This window comes from Aegilops tauschii, chromosome 3 (assembly GCF_002575655.3).
Source record: "Aegilops tauschii subsp. strangulata cultivar AL8/78 chromosome 3, Aet v6.0, whole genome shotgun sequence".
Lineage (NCBI taxonomy): Eukaryota > Viridiplantae > Streptophyta > Magnoliopsida > Poales > Poaceae > Aegilops > Aegilops tauschii.
Window position 1 is genome coordinate 536,507,118 of NC_053037.3, and position 15,313 is coordinate 536,522,430.

At 45.1% G+C, this 15,313-nt stretch overlaps 1 protein-coding gene across 1 annotated transcript; it reads right to left on the reverse strand.

Annotated features, from left to right (window-relative positions):
* Window positions 1-686: 686 nt before the first annotated feature.
* Window positions 687-1,436, reverse strand: LOC141043091 (uncharacterized). Its single transcript, XM_073512013.1, has one exon. The coding sequence runs from the start codon at window positions 1,434-1,436 to the stop codon at window positions 687-689; it is 750 nt and encodes a 249-aa protein (XP_073368114.1).
* Between the last annotated feature and the right edge of the window lie 13,877 nt (window positions 1,437-15,313).

Consider the following 15,313-nt stretch of genomic DNA (forward strand, 5'->3'; position numbering starts at 1 on the left):
GATTTTGAACTTGATTTCGAGCAGAAGAAGAAGGGGGCGATGGGGGAAAGAAGGGGGGAGGAACTAGGGTTTCCGGGGCGGGCACCGGGGCTATATACGCCGGGGGGCTGGCGGATGGCTGCCACCGCGGCCAATGGCGCCGTGGATGGCTGCCACGGCCCCCTCTGTCTCCTGTAGCGAGGGGAAGGGGATGAGTGGGCGCGACTGGGCGTTTTGCTAAATGCGCCAAGCAGCCCATTAGATTATATTTCTTTTCCTTTTATTAGTATTTCTCTTTTTCTTTTCTGTTTCTTCTTTAGCTACTGTTTTGTATTTAGTTTAGGTACTAAATGATTTTAGTTAAATGTGCAAAGTATCACATAAATTCGAGACAATATTTTGGGCTAGTCCAAGAAGTTTCAACTTATTTTGAATATTTTGCATATCTATTTAAATTAGATTGTTTCAATAAAAAGCTTATGGGTCAGTTTTTAGAAGAAATGTTTAGGGGCATTGGTATATTTTGTAAAAGGTTATCTCTTACATGAAAATTAGTTAGTGAATATTTGTAACCCAAATTTTAATTATTTGACTTTATTTTAAATTTGAATTTGAACTGGGTTTGGATCAAAGTGAGGTTTAGCAACTTGATTATGATGACATGGCATCATTAGGCAGGAGATTACTGTAGCGTGATTCTCAGGGTGTTACACCCACACGGCCGTGGTTCTCTCGGAGCGGCTATACTTGGCCAAACGATCTGCAACACTATTTTGACTACGAAGAATTTTCTGGGGTAAAAACTCCCTATCACCCATGAGCTCCTTAATCTCAAGGACTAGCTGGCCATACGCTGATCTATTGAGGCAGTTGCTTGACAAGGAAGAAAGAGCTGTAGCCGAGTCAGACTGCACAACCACCGGGAGCGTAGAGTGTGGTATAGCCAGGGCCATACCTTGCATGAGGGCATGAACTTCTGCTTCCAATGCATCGTTACAGTTGAAGATATAATGATAGGCTGCAAACAACACTTTACCAGTCTCATCACGAAGGACCATACCTGCTGCCGCAGTTCCATCTGATTCCTGGAAGGAACCATCAACGGACAGGGCGACAGTACCCCTCCTAGGAGCAGGCCATGGGGCGGAGGCCTGTATAGTTTTTAGCTTTGGTGCATGGTCAGATGCATTCATCTTGCCTTTAATAATCTCCTCCGTGCTAAAGCGTCCTGCAAGCTTAACAGACTTGTAATAACTATCCAGGAATTCCACCGTAACAAGCACCGGTGGTATTTCCTTCCCATGAGATGCATCAGACCGCAAGTGCCAGATACGCCATATCAGTATAATCACCATGTCCCGGACATCATCTGAGCAGTTGGCAAGAAGGTTAAGTAACAATTCCTTACCTGAGTTAATCAGTACTTCATCCGGCGGCAGCGGCCACCGACCTCTCATTCCCTGCCAGATTAGCCGGGCGTTATCACATGTAACCAGGGCATGAAACCCATCTTCCTCCTCTATGCCGCATAATGGACAAGTAGCGCGTTTTGATAGGTGTCTGTACTTTTTGCAAGAAGCAGTTGGCAGCGCTCCCGCCAAAGCTTTCCAAGCTGTTATCCTGTTCTTTTATGCCTGGCCAATAAAATAACCAGTGGCAAACCAATGAGTACTTTGAATGTACTCGTAGCAACCCATGTTATGGATCAAGGTACAACAATGTATGATATAGCACTAACTAGGTAATTTTGCGGAAAGCTAGTTTTGAGTGCAATGACATGTCCTAACAACTTTGTAAAGCATGCATCATAAGGATTCAGATATCCATGTGGACAAGTTACAAATATCAACATAAACAGAGTTTGGATCAACTCCAACTTAATCAACATGTCGAGTCATTCGACTTGACTCAAGTAGTTCTCTCCCACATACACACACCAGGTTTTTGTAAACAATGGACGTAGCCCAAGAGCGGTCATCCAACTGTCCTTGACCGTGGACACGGCTATTCGAATAGTTTTACACTCTACAGAGGTTGCACACTTTACTCACAAGATCCGGGGAACTCCCGTGTCAGCCACGACCCGCGGTACCTCAAGTACCTGGGGTGAGCACCCGATCACTATCTTTCCCTAGTCGTGACTAACATATAGTCCACTCGATTGGCAACAACCCCCGTGCCAACATTCTCACAATTTTATCATTGTCTCTGGAGCCTCGCTCCTAGACATATCGCAGAACCATGCATGGAGGTACCAACGGTGTGTCCGGTGCCCTGTAAAAACAGTCATGGCCGCCTATCCAAGCACGACCCCGTCCCGAGAGTGACCACGCCACTCCCGTCACTAGTAATGCGGGCATCCATGCTAGCACGGACTAGATAATCAATAATGCCCTTTCCCATATAAGGGTAGTGTGGTTGCACATGTAAGGCTGGAGTAACGGTCGCAACTTAAACCAATCCATTTTCAAAAAACAACACACCCACTTGCCTCGGTACACCACTTCTTTATCAAGAGGTTACCTCGCTCAACATCTCCCTTGGGCATTAGTGGCACCCGACAAGATTTTTGAAAAGTGTTTAAAAATACTTTTGTCTCCATCATCATGCATATACCCGTCCCATTTGCGTAGCGACTACTTTAGCATCCTATCTACTCCCACCCGCATAACCCTCATAGGAAGGTAGGGTCATGCACAATGCAAGTATCAACAAAGAAGTAACGGAGGCAACCCACCAAAGTGGTTACCACCTTATCATGATTCCGATGCAACGATAATAAAGTGCTATATGACATGCATAAAAAGGGTTTCATAGACATGGTCAAGGGGCTGCTTGCCTGGCTCCGCAAGGTCTTCAATCCTTCTGGTCCATCTCCAGTATTCCGTCTACTTCGTCAACTAACGTCGAAAACAACCAGAATAAGCAACACAACAAGGCAAAAATAAAAGTGCACTAAAAATAGGAATTGGACTTTTCTAGGACATCACTGGTTATATGAAAAATAACGAGAGGGGTTTCATTGGAATTGGATCAATAGATATTTTTGAACATTTCAATATGATGGAAACAAGGGATTTAATGGATCTACAAGGAGTCCACAGAAACATTATTTTGAAAAATGAGAAAGGGCACCATTTAACAAGGCATGATTTTAGAATCATCTAGGAGTTGGTTTCACAGGATTTGGAGTTGACATGAATTTCCTAGGGATTTGCAAAGTTGGCTATACATGAAGAAATGGACCAATATTAGATGTGGCAAAGAAAGTATTGGGAAAAATGTTCATAACCTAATTCATGAACTTAGAGGTATCTAGGAATTTGAATCATGACATTTGGACCAATTTGAGCTCTCTGTGATTTTCTAAAGTTCATCACAAAAATGAAAAAAATAGGATTTGGTAAATAATTGTGAAGGAAATGTTTCTGAAAAAATGTTCAAACTTCACCATGAGATAGGTCATGATTTATAGTCACTAGAAATTTGAATCACCAAATTTGGACTTCATTTGAATCATTTACGGATTTTTGAAGTTCACTGGAAAAGGAAAGAGAAGAAGAAAAAGGGAAGATCTTTACCCTTATCAAGCGCACAGGGCGAGAGATAGCAGTGGGCCGGCCCAGCAGCTCAGCCGCGGGCGCAGGAGGCCACGTCGATGGCGTGCTCCTTGGAGTACGCCTTCGCTTGCGGCAGGCGCCTTCATTGGAAACCGTCTCCACTTAACCGGGGTGCCCCGGGTCTTAGCCACTTACAAGCGGGCCCTCCTCCTACCTCCCACTCAAAATAGAGGAGGGGCAGGGGAGGCCGGCTCAGCGCGTGCCGGCGCCTATGTCGGCTGCTTAGGTCGCCTCCGGCGACGGTCCGGCCACCGGCGTGCTCGAGGGGAAGTCCCGCGCCTGCCTGTTGGCCCCATTGCCGGAGGGAGTGGGGCTTCGGCTGCAGCGAAGGCGCGACGGGCAAGATTGATTACGGCGCTATGGCTCGCCGGAGGAGAAATAGGTGCGCGGGCGAGCCCCTCAAGGTATAGAGGGTCCCCTGATATGGTTTTAGGGAGAGGAGGGAGTCCAGCCAGCTCGGATTTTGGCGGCGGCCGACGGCGATGCTTTGGCCGTGGTGGTGGACAGAGGACGCGAGAGCGAGAGAGGGCCGGTCCAGGAGGTCTAGGGGACGGAGAGAGAGTGAATGCCGATGAGGGAGAGGCCCGGGGAGGCTCTATATGGTGAGGCCATGGCGCACCATGGGCCGAGCTCACGGGTGCCCGCGGGAATCACCGTGGTGGTCGGGGAAGGGGGCCTGGAGCCCTTTGTGGTGCTCGTGGGCATGGCCCAGGGCTCTAGAAAGGGAGAGGAGGAGCAGAGAATGCTCGAGGTGGGTCACAGACGCGGGCGCGACACTGGCCGAACGGGGCGGCGACGGGCACGAGCTGTAGAGGAGAGAGGAGGGCTAGGGAGGAGGGGGCCGACAGCTAGGCGTGTCGTGGACCTCGATCCAGCCTCGGGGGACACGATCCCGACGCCCAACACTGTCGGGAGCCTCGGGATGGTCGAGTTACAGTGCATGGGAGCACTGTAGGCATGCCAGGACGTGTTAACTATGCCATGGGCATGTCTTCTAGTGTCTGGGGGGTTTTGGGGGTAAGTAAAGAATAGTTGGAAAGCATTGGATGCTCATGGATGCTCCTGGAGTGAGGAGGGGGTTGAGAGAGAGAGAATTTGGTGCTAACTAGAGGGGTAAAGTGAGGGTTTTCTCCCCTCAATCATTGAGCTCGGGATGAGTGGGTGTTACTGGAGGTACAAGATGACCAGGGGAGCTCTGGTAAAAAATTGAGGCAAAGGAGATTAGTGGAAGTGGTCCAAATGGTGGTTTTGGCAAAATGACAGAAGGTGTTTGATGCAAATTTGGGCAAGTAAATGAATTCTCCTTGACATGATATTTAACATGATCAAATGGCATATAAAAATAAGGTTGACCACCAAGTTTGAGATCATTTGAAGAAAGTTGCCAATGTAACTTTGGCAAACCCTAGAAATGAACAAAAATGGGTTTTCCAAGATTTAATCATGCAAATCTTTTGTCCTTGATGCACCACTTGGTGTAGTGTCATAATTTGAGGATTTTAGAATGTCCACAAAAAATGGGATCAAAAGGAGACAGTTGGCAATGTAAAGTTGTTCAAACTTGGATCTGGACAGAGAGGGTTTTGGGGCACTTTGATCAAGTTATCTTGTTCTACAACTTCTGCCATTTGGTCTAGATGAATTATTGGACCATTTTAGCATTTTTATAAAGTTGGAGAACATTTGGACATGTTTGTTACTGCAAAGTTGTTCCAACTTGGAAAAGGACAGAAATGGTTTTGTGAGGGTTTGATGGGGTTATGTTGTTCTCCATGACATGAGACTTTGCAGGATCATCAAGTAGGGTATTTGTGACATTATATAATTTTCTTGGATTTAAATGAGAATATTTCCTTTGTAAATATTTCAAAAGCTTGAAATATCCAGGAAGGGGTTTTTGATGGTTTTGACCAATATTTTGAACATGACCATGTGTTGAAACTCTTATATATGGACAATATATGTCCAATGAGCTTCCATAAAATTTCCCAAATATTTTAAAATATTAAAATAATTTTAACCTATTAAAGACCATTTCTGGCCTCAAGAAAAAGCCTTTAAATAAAATAGCAAAATAACTTTTAAAATAATATTTTTGTGGTTTATGGGAGTCCTTCATCTAATAGGAGTCAAATACAATTTTTGAAAGATTTTTCGTACCAAAAATTAAGTACTTGTAGTTCAAGTCCCACTTGAGTGTTTTTGGAAAACCTAATTTAGAAAATACTTTTTGGCCAAATTATTTTTGTAAGAAAATACTATTCTGTCGTATACACATGGAATGATAATTGGGAAAACTTTGGATCAAGGAGAAGGAGTATAAGAGTTGGAGGATTTATTTGATTTTTAGAGCACTTGCAAACAACAGACAAAAATCCAATCAAGTAGAGTCCAAAACACTCAAAACTTTTTGTTAAACCACATTTTGTCATGATTTGTTAGCTTAAGTGTTGTGGCATGAAAATCAGGGTGTGACACAAGGTCTTCCAAAAATGGAACAAATCTTTGAAGCACGCTTAGTTGATTCATTATCCCCAAATCTCGAAAAGAGGATTGAGGATTGGAATGAGTGTATACCAATAATTCTTGGGGTCCCTTGGGGATTCTTGTTTGGAGCTGAGCTAAGCATAGCCCGAAGTTGTATCTCTTTAGTTATTAAAATCCAAAAGGTTTATCGATCCCAAAGGGTACAAATCCATAATATATATATATAGATTATTATGCACCAGGTAACATCCAAAAGGTTTTTCGCCTGAAGAATTAATCAGACTACTGCGAGCGGAACGAGCAGGGCGAACTTTGGATAAATCGATCTATTATCGGGCAATCTTATTGGGAATAACAAGGGCTTCCCTCAATACCCAAAGTTTCATATCTGAAGTACGTTTTGAAGAAACTGACCGAGTTTTAGTAGAAGTTGCCCTATGAGGTCGCATTGATTGGTTGAAAGGCTTGAAAGAAAACATAGTTTGAGGGGGAGGGGGTTATACTTGTTGCTATTGGATTCCGAAAAATTGTGTATCATTCCCCAGAAGACAACCTTTATTAAAAAGCAATTAGCGTCGAAAATGAGAGATTTTTTGTTTCTCCATATAGAGGTAGTTTCTTTGATTCTGATGTAACATTCTTTTATGAGACATAAGAACCCCCATTTAATATTTAACCTTATACCCCCTCCTTTCGAGTTTATAGGGCTCAATTTGAAAATGTTTCCAACCAAGGTAGATGGTGAGTGATGGAATACATTTCATAGTTTGCAAAAATACTTAATTAGTATGACCACTAAATGATAAAAAAAACTTACATGCATTTGTGAGTTTTCTCTTGATTTTTGCATGCAATGATTTAATGCACCTAGAAATCTGAACATGTGATCGTAACTATTGGAATTGAGAGTTATAAAATGGAAAAAATACTTTTTTTATATGAGCCCTATAAACCGAAAAGGAGGGACTATGATTTAAGGATACATAAATCATATATTTTTACTTTACTAGACTTTTGAACTTAGAACACTAACATGTCAAATTCTAATTTTTCAATAAGCAAAACAAGTCATTTAATTCATTAATGTTATGTTTATACCATGCATCAATGACCAACTCTTAGTACAAGGTTCTCTCCAAACAATTATTATTGGAACAATTATTATTTATTTCAAGCTATTTCAGATATTTTTTAATCTTCAAAAAGAAATAAATTATGTAATGGAATAATTGTGACACCCAAGTTTCTATTGAATTTTTCAAAACGATTTTTATTTGACTTGAAGGGAGTGATTTAATTTTTTTTTCAAGAGAACTCTCACTCTCAAATATTTTTCTTTATGGCAAAATTTTTATTGAATTCACCCAAGATCTGCCTTTGACCTGGGGAGTTCTTGCTCCTCATTTGGGCTCAAGACAAAATGTTTTTCATTTGAGAGAATAACTTTTGAAAACCTTTTCTTGAATTTGCACTATGGCTTTTGGAAAGTACTTTGCCACTTTCAACTATTCCTTCTTGCCATGGCATAAGTGCAAATCCTCTCTCCTAAACACTCCCTCACCTCTGGATCATGATTTACATCAAATCCAGCAAGTTGAACCTCCCCATGTATTTATTTTCCATTCAAATTCTATTCAAATATTTTCTGCCTTCTATTCTACCTCTTGGAGATTTACAAAGGAACTCCATTTTCTGTTTGGACTTTTACCACCAAACTTCTTTCCCCTCCTAGTCCTTTGAACCCTCAACCTAGAACCATGAAGATCCACTGGTCTCCAGTTCAAAATTTTCAAACTACATCAGCTGCAAGTTTGGACCAGATTTGCCAAATTTGGTAAAATTCATTCAAAACCTTCTCCAAAAATTCCAAGTAAATTCAGGCAGCCCCTGGGTGCTTTGAGTGATCGTCTCACCAAGTTACAGCTCCAGAAAAATTTATCTCTTTACCAAAACCTACTGTCGAACACCTGCAATGCTTGGTCACTGTCAAGATTCAGTAAGTTTAGAGTTCAGTCAAGTGGCTGCTGTCGTTTTCTTCAGAAACGGGCGTCGATCTCGCCAGTACCCTCGCGTCGCCTTGCTCCTCGTCGTCGCCCTCTCGTTCCTGCACCGCACGAGTGCCTGGCATCTTGCGGGCGTCGGCGACGAGCAGCAGAAGGTGCGCCGCCCCGTGACCGACGCCGGCGGCGGCTTTGCGGACGCCAGCAGGAGACACGGCGCCGCCGACTCCACCCAGCGCCGCCCAAACCACCGGAGCCCGCCGCGTGGCCGTCCACTCCCCCGAATGCGCTGTCGCTCTCGTCGTGAACCCCAGGGCGCGGAGCGCGCTCTCTGCCGCCGTTGAGCCCGTGCGGTCACCTCACCGTGGGCAGACGCCATTACGCCAAGACCAACCTCATTCAGCTGCAAATCGAGTCCAGTAACATCCACTGATGCTGCTCGACCGCTCAAACCCCCTGCCAACCCACTGCTCCGCCGTAATCGCTCGCCGGAGATTCTCCGTTCACAGCCACCCCGTCGATCTGCCTATAAATAGGGGCCCCGAGCTTCAACTCGAGCACCCACCAGCCCTACACTTCCCCTAGAGCACGCCCAGCCACTGGAAGAGCCGCGAGGGGGTCTCCTCCCTCAACTCCGGCCGCCGCGATCCGCCACGGGATCCAGCCCGATTCGCCCCCGTGTGTGCTCCACAGCCCTCATTCTCTTGCCAGCAGCTTCTCCTTGCATCACCCGTTCTGACCCGCGCCTCAATTCGTACTTTGCAGCCCTCCACCGGAGTTCCCCAACCTCACCCGAACCGCCGTCCGCCGGAGATAGTGTCGCCGTCGACGTGGTGCTCCCCGTTGGACGAGTCCACCACCCACCGACGCGGAAGAAGACACTGAAGCTCTTGGTAACCTTCGTTTCTCCTAACTCGCCGTGGTTCGACGCCGACGTCCATCGCCGTCTTCGGGCGCCGGCGAGCTTTCAAACCTGACATGCGGGCCCCGCGTGTCAGCCTCTGTTTTATTTCCCCGAACCGTTTTCTGTTGGCGCCTTCGGGCAAAATACGTTTTCTCCTTGCGCTTGCGCATTCCCAACCGAAGCGTTTTCTGTTTCTCAGTTAAAACCCTGGAACTTTTCTGTTTCATTACAGAAAGGTCCCTGGACAGAAACCTTTATAACTTTTTAATGAAAAGGTATTTTTGAGTGATTCTTTTTCTGTCAATCTCCAAATTTTGTCTAGTTTTTTATGGGATTTATTTGAAAAATATTTGGCAAAGTTTCTGTGCATGTGTTGGTTTTCACGTTAGTACCCCGTTTCGTGATTGCCGTAGGTTCCGGGAGAGGGGACGGAGCCGCGAACTTCGCCGAGCTAGACTCCGACTTCTCCGAACCAGGCAAGCATGTTTGAACATTTGATATGGCAGATGTTTTGCATGTTCATGTGAAAGTTTGTGCGTGGCATGTGAGTGTCGATAAATACCTCGTTGCTTGTAAGGCAACGACCCGGTTGTTCCGAAGTTGCGATGACCTCTGATGAGAGGTGGCCTAATCATGTAGTGACATGAAGGGCAGCAAGGTGGTACTGTTGTAGCATGCCAGCCTTGCGTCATCCGACTCTCTTCGACGTTAACGTGGTTGGAGCCACGTTATCGATCTTTTCCCGCATGTTCCAAAATTGCGATGACCTCTGATGAGAGGTGGCCTAATCATGTGGTGACATGAAGGGCAGCAAGGTGGTACTGTTGTAGCATGCCAGCCTTGTGTCATCCGACTTTTCCGACGTTAACATGGTTGGAGCCGTGTTATCGTCCCTTCCCCTTTCCGTGCTACCACATGTCTCATTGCCAGGATACGGTTTAGTAAGTTGGTAACCTCTTTCCGTGTACACACCAAACAGAGAGGCCGGGATGATGGTACCTTGGCCCAGGATTAAAGCCAGTCATTCGGTCAGGGGGCATGGGTGTTTCCGGTTGGGACCGAGAGGGGGGGCACCCCCTTATAGCGCGCGTATAGAAATTTGATCCCATGCTACGCGAGGTTGTAGCCTCCCCGACTCAGGGTTTTTCCGGAATGTTGCCGAGGGTGATCCCTGGCTTCGGATGGTTAAATTGGGTGTGTACTGGTTAGACGTGTTCCTTCCAGAACACCGTAGACGGAACTAGTCCCCGTGACTACTGAAATCCGTTGGCTGTGGTTAAGTACAAACTCTGCAGAGTCGATTCTTTCCAAATCATCGTATCCATGATCAGTAATGTAGACTTTACATCCAAATCTATCCGTGTGAAAATCTTGCCCCCGGTGAACAAGCTCAAGCGGTAAAATCTCAGATTTATTGTTATTCCAGTTGATGGACTAATTTTATTTTGTGTCTCATGCTTGTGATAATTTATGTCTCCGAGCTATTGTATTAATGAGTTGTGACATAAGCCCTTTATGTGACGTCGCGCAGACGTCCGACTGTGGCGTGTACTCGTTTCTCACTTTCGATATAAGCCCTTTATGTGATGTCGCTCAGACGTCCGACTGCGGCATGCACTGTCTTTACTTTCTGTTATAAGCCCTTTATGTGGTGTCGCCCCGACGCCCGACTGTGGCATTATTATTCTGCATTTTCCGCTCGAGGAGTCTTTCAGACACTCGTTTGGCACCTGTATTTTTATTCCGCATTTTCCTCTCGAGGAGTCTTTCAGACACTCGTTTGGCACCTGTATTATTATTCCGCATTTTTCGCTCGAGGAGTCTTTCAGACACTCGTTTGGCACCCGCATTACTATTCTGCAGTTTCCGCTCGAGGTGTCATTCAGACCCTCGCTTGGCACCCAGTATTTATTATCTCTATGTCTGATCGCTCTGGTTAACTTATTCATGTGCTTCATGTTTGCATTTGTTATACTTTATGTCTGAACTGTCTTGCGAGTACTTTCATAGTACTCACCTGGCTTGTTGATTTGGCCAGATGTTGACAAAGGCGATCTCTTGGATGAAGAGTTTGATAGCGCGTCCGACGCCTAGAGGAGTCCCAGTCAGTCCTGCGCGATCCCGGATATTGGTCACTTGTATCGTTCACGCTTCCGCCACCCGCAATAAGTCTTCTCGAGCCTCACTCCGACGCTCGAAGAGTTGTAGTATTCCGGAATCATGTCACTCGCTTCGCGCTGATATTTCCACCACCGTTTTTATCGTGAGTTAGTAGTTTGCCACCCTATCCGCCGTATTGTTTTATCGGCGTGCATGTAATAAATTGTTGGGCAGTCTCTGCTCAACCTTGTATTATATTTAGTACTCCTGGTATTTTTCTTCTGTGACCAATATATTGTCTATCAGTGAGAAGGAATTCTTCCTCGCTGGTCCGTAACAGGGATTGGTTTTCTCAATAATTATTTTATTGAAAAACCGGTCGTGACAATAATAGAATGAAAAAAGGAAGTGTGGAAAAAATGACAACAAGATATTGGAACATCAATTTGAAAAAGATGATAGAAGCATGCATTTATTTTTGTGATGGTATTAGAAAATGGAATCCTAAAATGGCCACTTACATTTTGGCAAAGCATAAAGACACTGAAATTATAAATCTCGCTAGAACGGCTCATTTTTATCAGAAGCTGGTGATTTAGTTGAAGCAAGTTAGGGAAAAAGTTTCTTAACTGTTGGTACAAAAAATAGAGCGACAAATTTAGTAGCATCAGGTGCAGTAAGGGCTTGTTGTCATTATGTTAATAAAAAGCGACTTAGTGGTATGTTAACAAATTGATCGGTTACCAAACTAGATTTTCTCAATTTAGAGACTTAAGAGCGGAAGGAAAATTCCACCACCTCCCAAAAAGAGATGTGACAATCTTGAAGAGAAAATTATCTACCTTGCAAAGGTTTCTCGGCGGGATCAAATATATGATGAGATTTCCAAACATTGTGATTGTCCTTGATCAACCAAAAGAGTATATAGCTCTTCGGGAATGTGCCATGTTGGGAATTCCTAGTATTTCTTTAGTCGATACAAATTGTGACTCGGATCTCATGAATATATCGATTCTAGCCAAGGACGACTCACTCGGGCAAAGAAGAAACCAAGCCATCATCCGTGGATGGTGAATTTCACCTACTTTCTGGACTACTTTGCCGAAAGCTTACGTCACCGCTCGGTGAGCTTCTATCAAATTACTTTTGCGGAGCACCTATCCTAGGCCATAGCTGGCTCATGGACATCATCTAGTGGAAATAAGTTGTTGTTGGCCGCATGGAAGGAAGAAGTGAGAGGAAGAAGGAAGAAGAGGGAAGAAGATGAAGAAAGACTTCCATGTGGGTTCAAGTTGGTTTGGTGATGTGCTAGTAATATATATAGATAGGATGGAGAATTAAGTTATGGAGAATGGGCTAAATATGCTCTAATAACATATCACTTTTCTTTCTTCCCAGGAAAGAAAGGGCGACTGGCCAGCCACCAGGCCCTTCCGCCGCCGTCCTCCGATGGCTCCTCTTCGCCGGCGACCTCGATCATAAGTGGTGAGGGGAGTCGCCAGATCCACGTGTGTGGATCGTGTAGCTTTAGGTTTTAGGCCCTAGCACATAAGGTTTTCGTTCGTTTATTGTCATGGCTTCGGCGACAACGATAGCGTACTAAATAAAGAAGCTTCAGATCCTTCCCCAAAAAGGCGATCAGTCCTATGGTTGGGGCTGGATTTGACAACCAGTCTATTCAAGCATGGATGGCATGGCGGCGGCAACATCCTTGTGGTGGAATTGTGTCCTCGGGCTACACTGTTGCGACAACGTTTGCTCCAGCGCCGACGCGGAGCTTGGGAGGTAGTCGAGGAGCGGATGCAGATTGTGGTCTGCATCGACAACATATGGAAGATGGTGGATCGTGTGCTGAGTTTGTGGTTCGTGGCTGGCAGGCATAGTTTCCTCCTCCTACTCCTTAGTCGTGCAGGGGTGTCAAATTTGGAGTTGGATGATGTGTCCGGGGTGTTGCTCCGGTCTGATTCATTCAACAGTAATGGCTTCGCCTTAGGTGAGCCACCTTGGAGGTCCGCAAAGCTGCATATCAGCGATGGAGCCGCTTCGAGGTCTGGTGAGAGGTGATTGTTGACGCTCGAAAATGGCATGATCGCAAAGAATGACTTGAGAATATAATGAGATGATGTTAAAATTACGAGTTCATGTCACTATTTGATGGCTCTCTTCAAGATGATCGAAATAGATATAGAGATGGTCCAAAACGGAGCTCGGAGGCAAAAGTTATGACAATCTTAGAGATGCTCGTATTGGCATCAGATCAAAGAATGGCATGAAACCTAATTAAGGTGGCCTCGGCTGGAAAAAGCTACAACTGCAAAGTTCTTCGTCTCGTCCAAACGGATGATTTTGATATAAAAATCATCTTAATCCAAGGTCGTATGCAAAAGTTACAGGCAAAACTGTATGCTGCAGCACTGTATGGCCGGATCATCCGGACCGGGGTCCAGATCATCCGGCCGGGGGCCGAAAAATTGACCCAAACAACAGAAGCTAAAAGTTGAAGCCGGATGATCTGGGTCAAGTCTCGGATGATCCGGGTAAAGGCCGGACAATCCGGGAAATCGTCCAGACGTCCGGACCATTTTTTCTGCTGCAGACTTTAGAAAACGGCCCGAAACACCCTTAAGATGGCATCAGATCAGAAAGTGTTCAACATGAAAGTTGTGCGTATCGCCGAGACGGTTGATTTTGATATAAAAATCATCCATATCCGACGTCGTATGAAAAATTTATAGCCGATTAGTGAGCTGCTATAAGAAAACTGGGCTAGGCCGGATCATCCGGGCCGGAGGTCGTGAATAGTCCATGTTTTGTTAGGTTTTGATGATTTGGACGGCTAGGCAAGTCCTTTTCTTGTACGAGAAGTCCATCTGCCTCTTATATAGACAAGAGGTGACGGCCGATTGAAAAACAACACACAATCGAACAATCATCTACCACTTTTTTATCTTTTATCTTCTCCCTTGTTCTTCTTCTTCCTCGTTCTTCGTTCGTTCTTCTTCATTGCAGGGCGGCGAACCTCGAGGCCCTAGGGGCGGTCAGGCCTACCTAGGGCAGCCCATAGCCGTTGCGCGCCCTGACGGGGTCCCTCCCGGGCGTGTGGGGTTTCGGGTCTCCAAAAGCGCCCGCCGGATTGTCTTGCGTACCGCGCTTCCGGCGGGTCTCCTTCGACGTGAGCTGCGATGCATCACCCCCGGCGTTGAGGGTACACGATGACGTGTTCGTGTGCGAACGCACTTTTTGGCGACTTCGCTGGGGACGAAGCTTTGAACGGTCTCCGGTCTGTTCTTGCTACGAAGAGATCGTCATCTAGGGTTTGCAATCTACGAAGGTAATATGAATACTCAATTCACATATGTAGATGCAAATAATGCATATGTTGTTGCTAGATTATCTAATGAGCATAATGTATCGGCTAGCCCTAGCTTTATCAATCATGCATCTAATTATGTGCAAGAGCCGATGCAACAAAACCTTCATGCTTCTACCTCATATAATTTTAGCAACATGCAACATATGTATTCCAACTCCCATGCATCGGCAACCCTAGAAATTCATATGCCGATGAACAACATGATGAGTTTGGTTAATCAAGTTGAAACACCTCACACGGGAACTTCTGATAGTATGCAACAAAGTGTTTCACCTTTTTATTCGTCGGCAACTAGCTTGTAATATGTTAATCCAAACATGCCGGTGGATAGAGGAATTGGCCATGCTACTACCACTTATCTGGCCAATTACCCTCAACCATCATATGCTACACCTCATGCTTCTAATGTTTTGGCACCATATGCAACTATAGGTATTCATAATTCGGCTTTGCACCTTCACGCTAATAGCCGAATAACTGAAAATTCTATAGGATCACATGTGCCTTCACCTAGTACCATGGCATACAATGTTTCCCCTGCACAATTACAGAATTTCGGCGGCAGCTCGTTACCGAAAGAGTCTAAAAGTGTCGGGGGGCAATTCTATCCAGATTGGGTCATTAAGAAAAATCTTACGTCTTTTTGGGACGAGTGCAATGTTGTTCTAAATGAATTAATGAAAGAGGGGAAACCTATTAGTTCTGCTGCAATACAAGCTAGATTATGTCAAAAAGAGAAAGCATTGAGTGTGGATAGAATTATCAAAAAGAGTGGTGATTGGGATAACAAAGTTAATTAGGTTATTGAAAAGACCGAATCAAATATTACGTATGCCGAATCTGTTCTAGA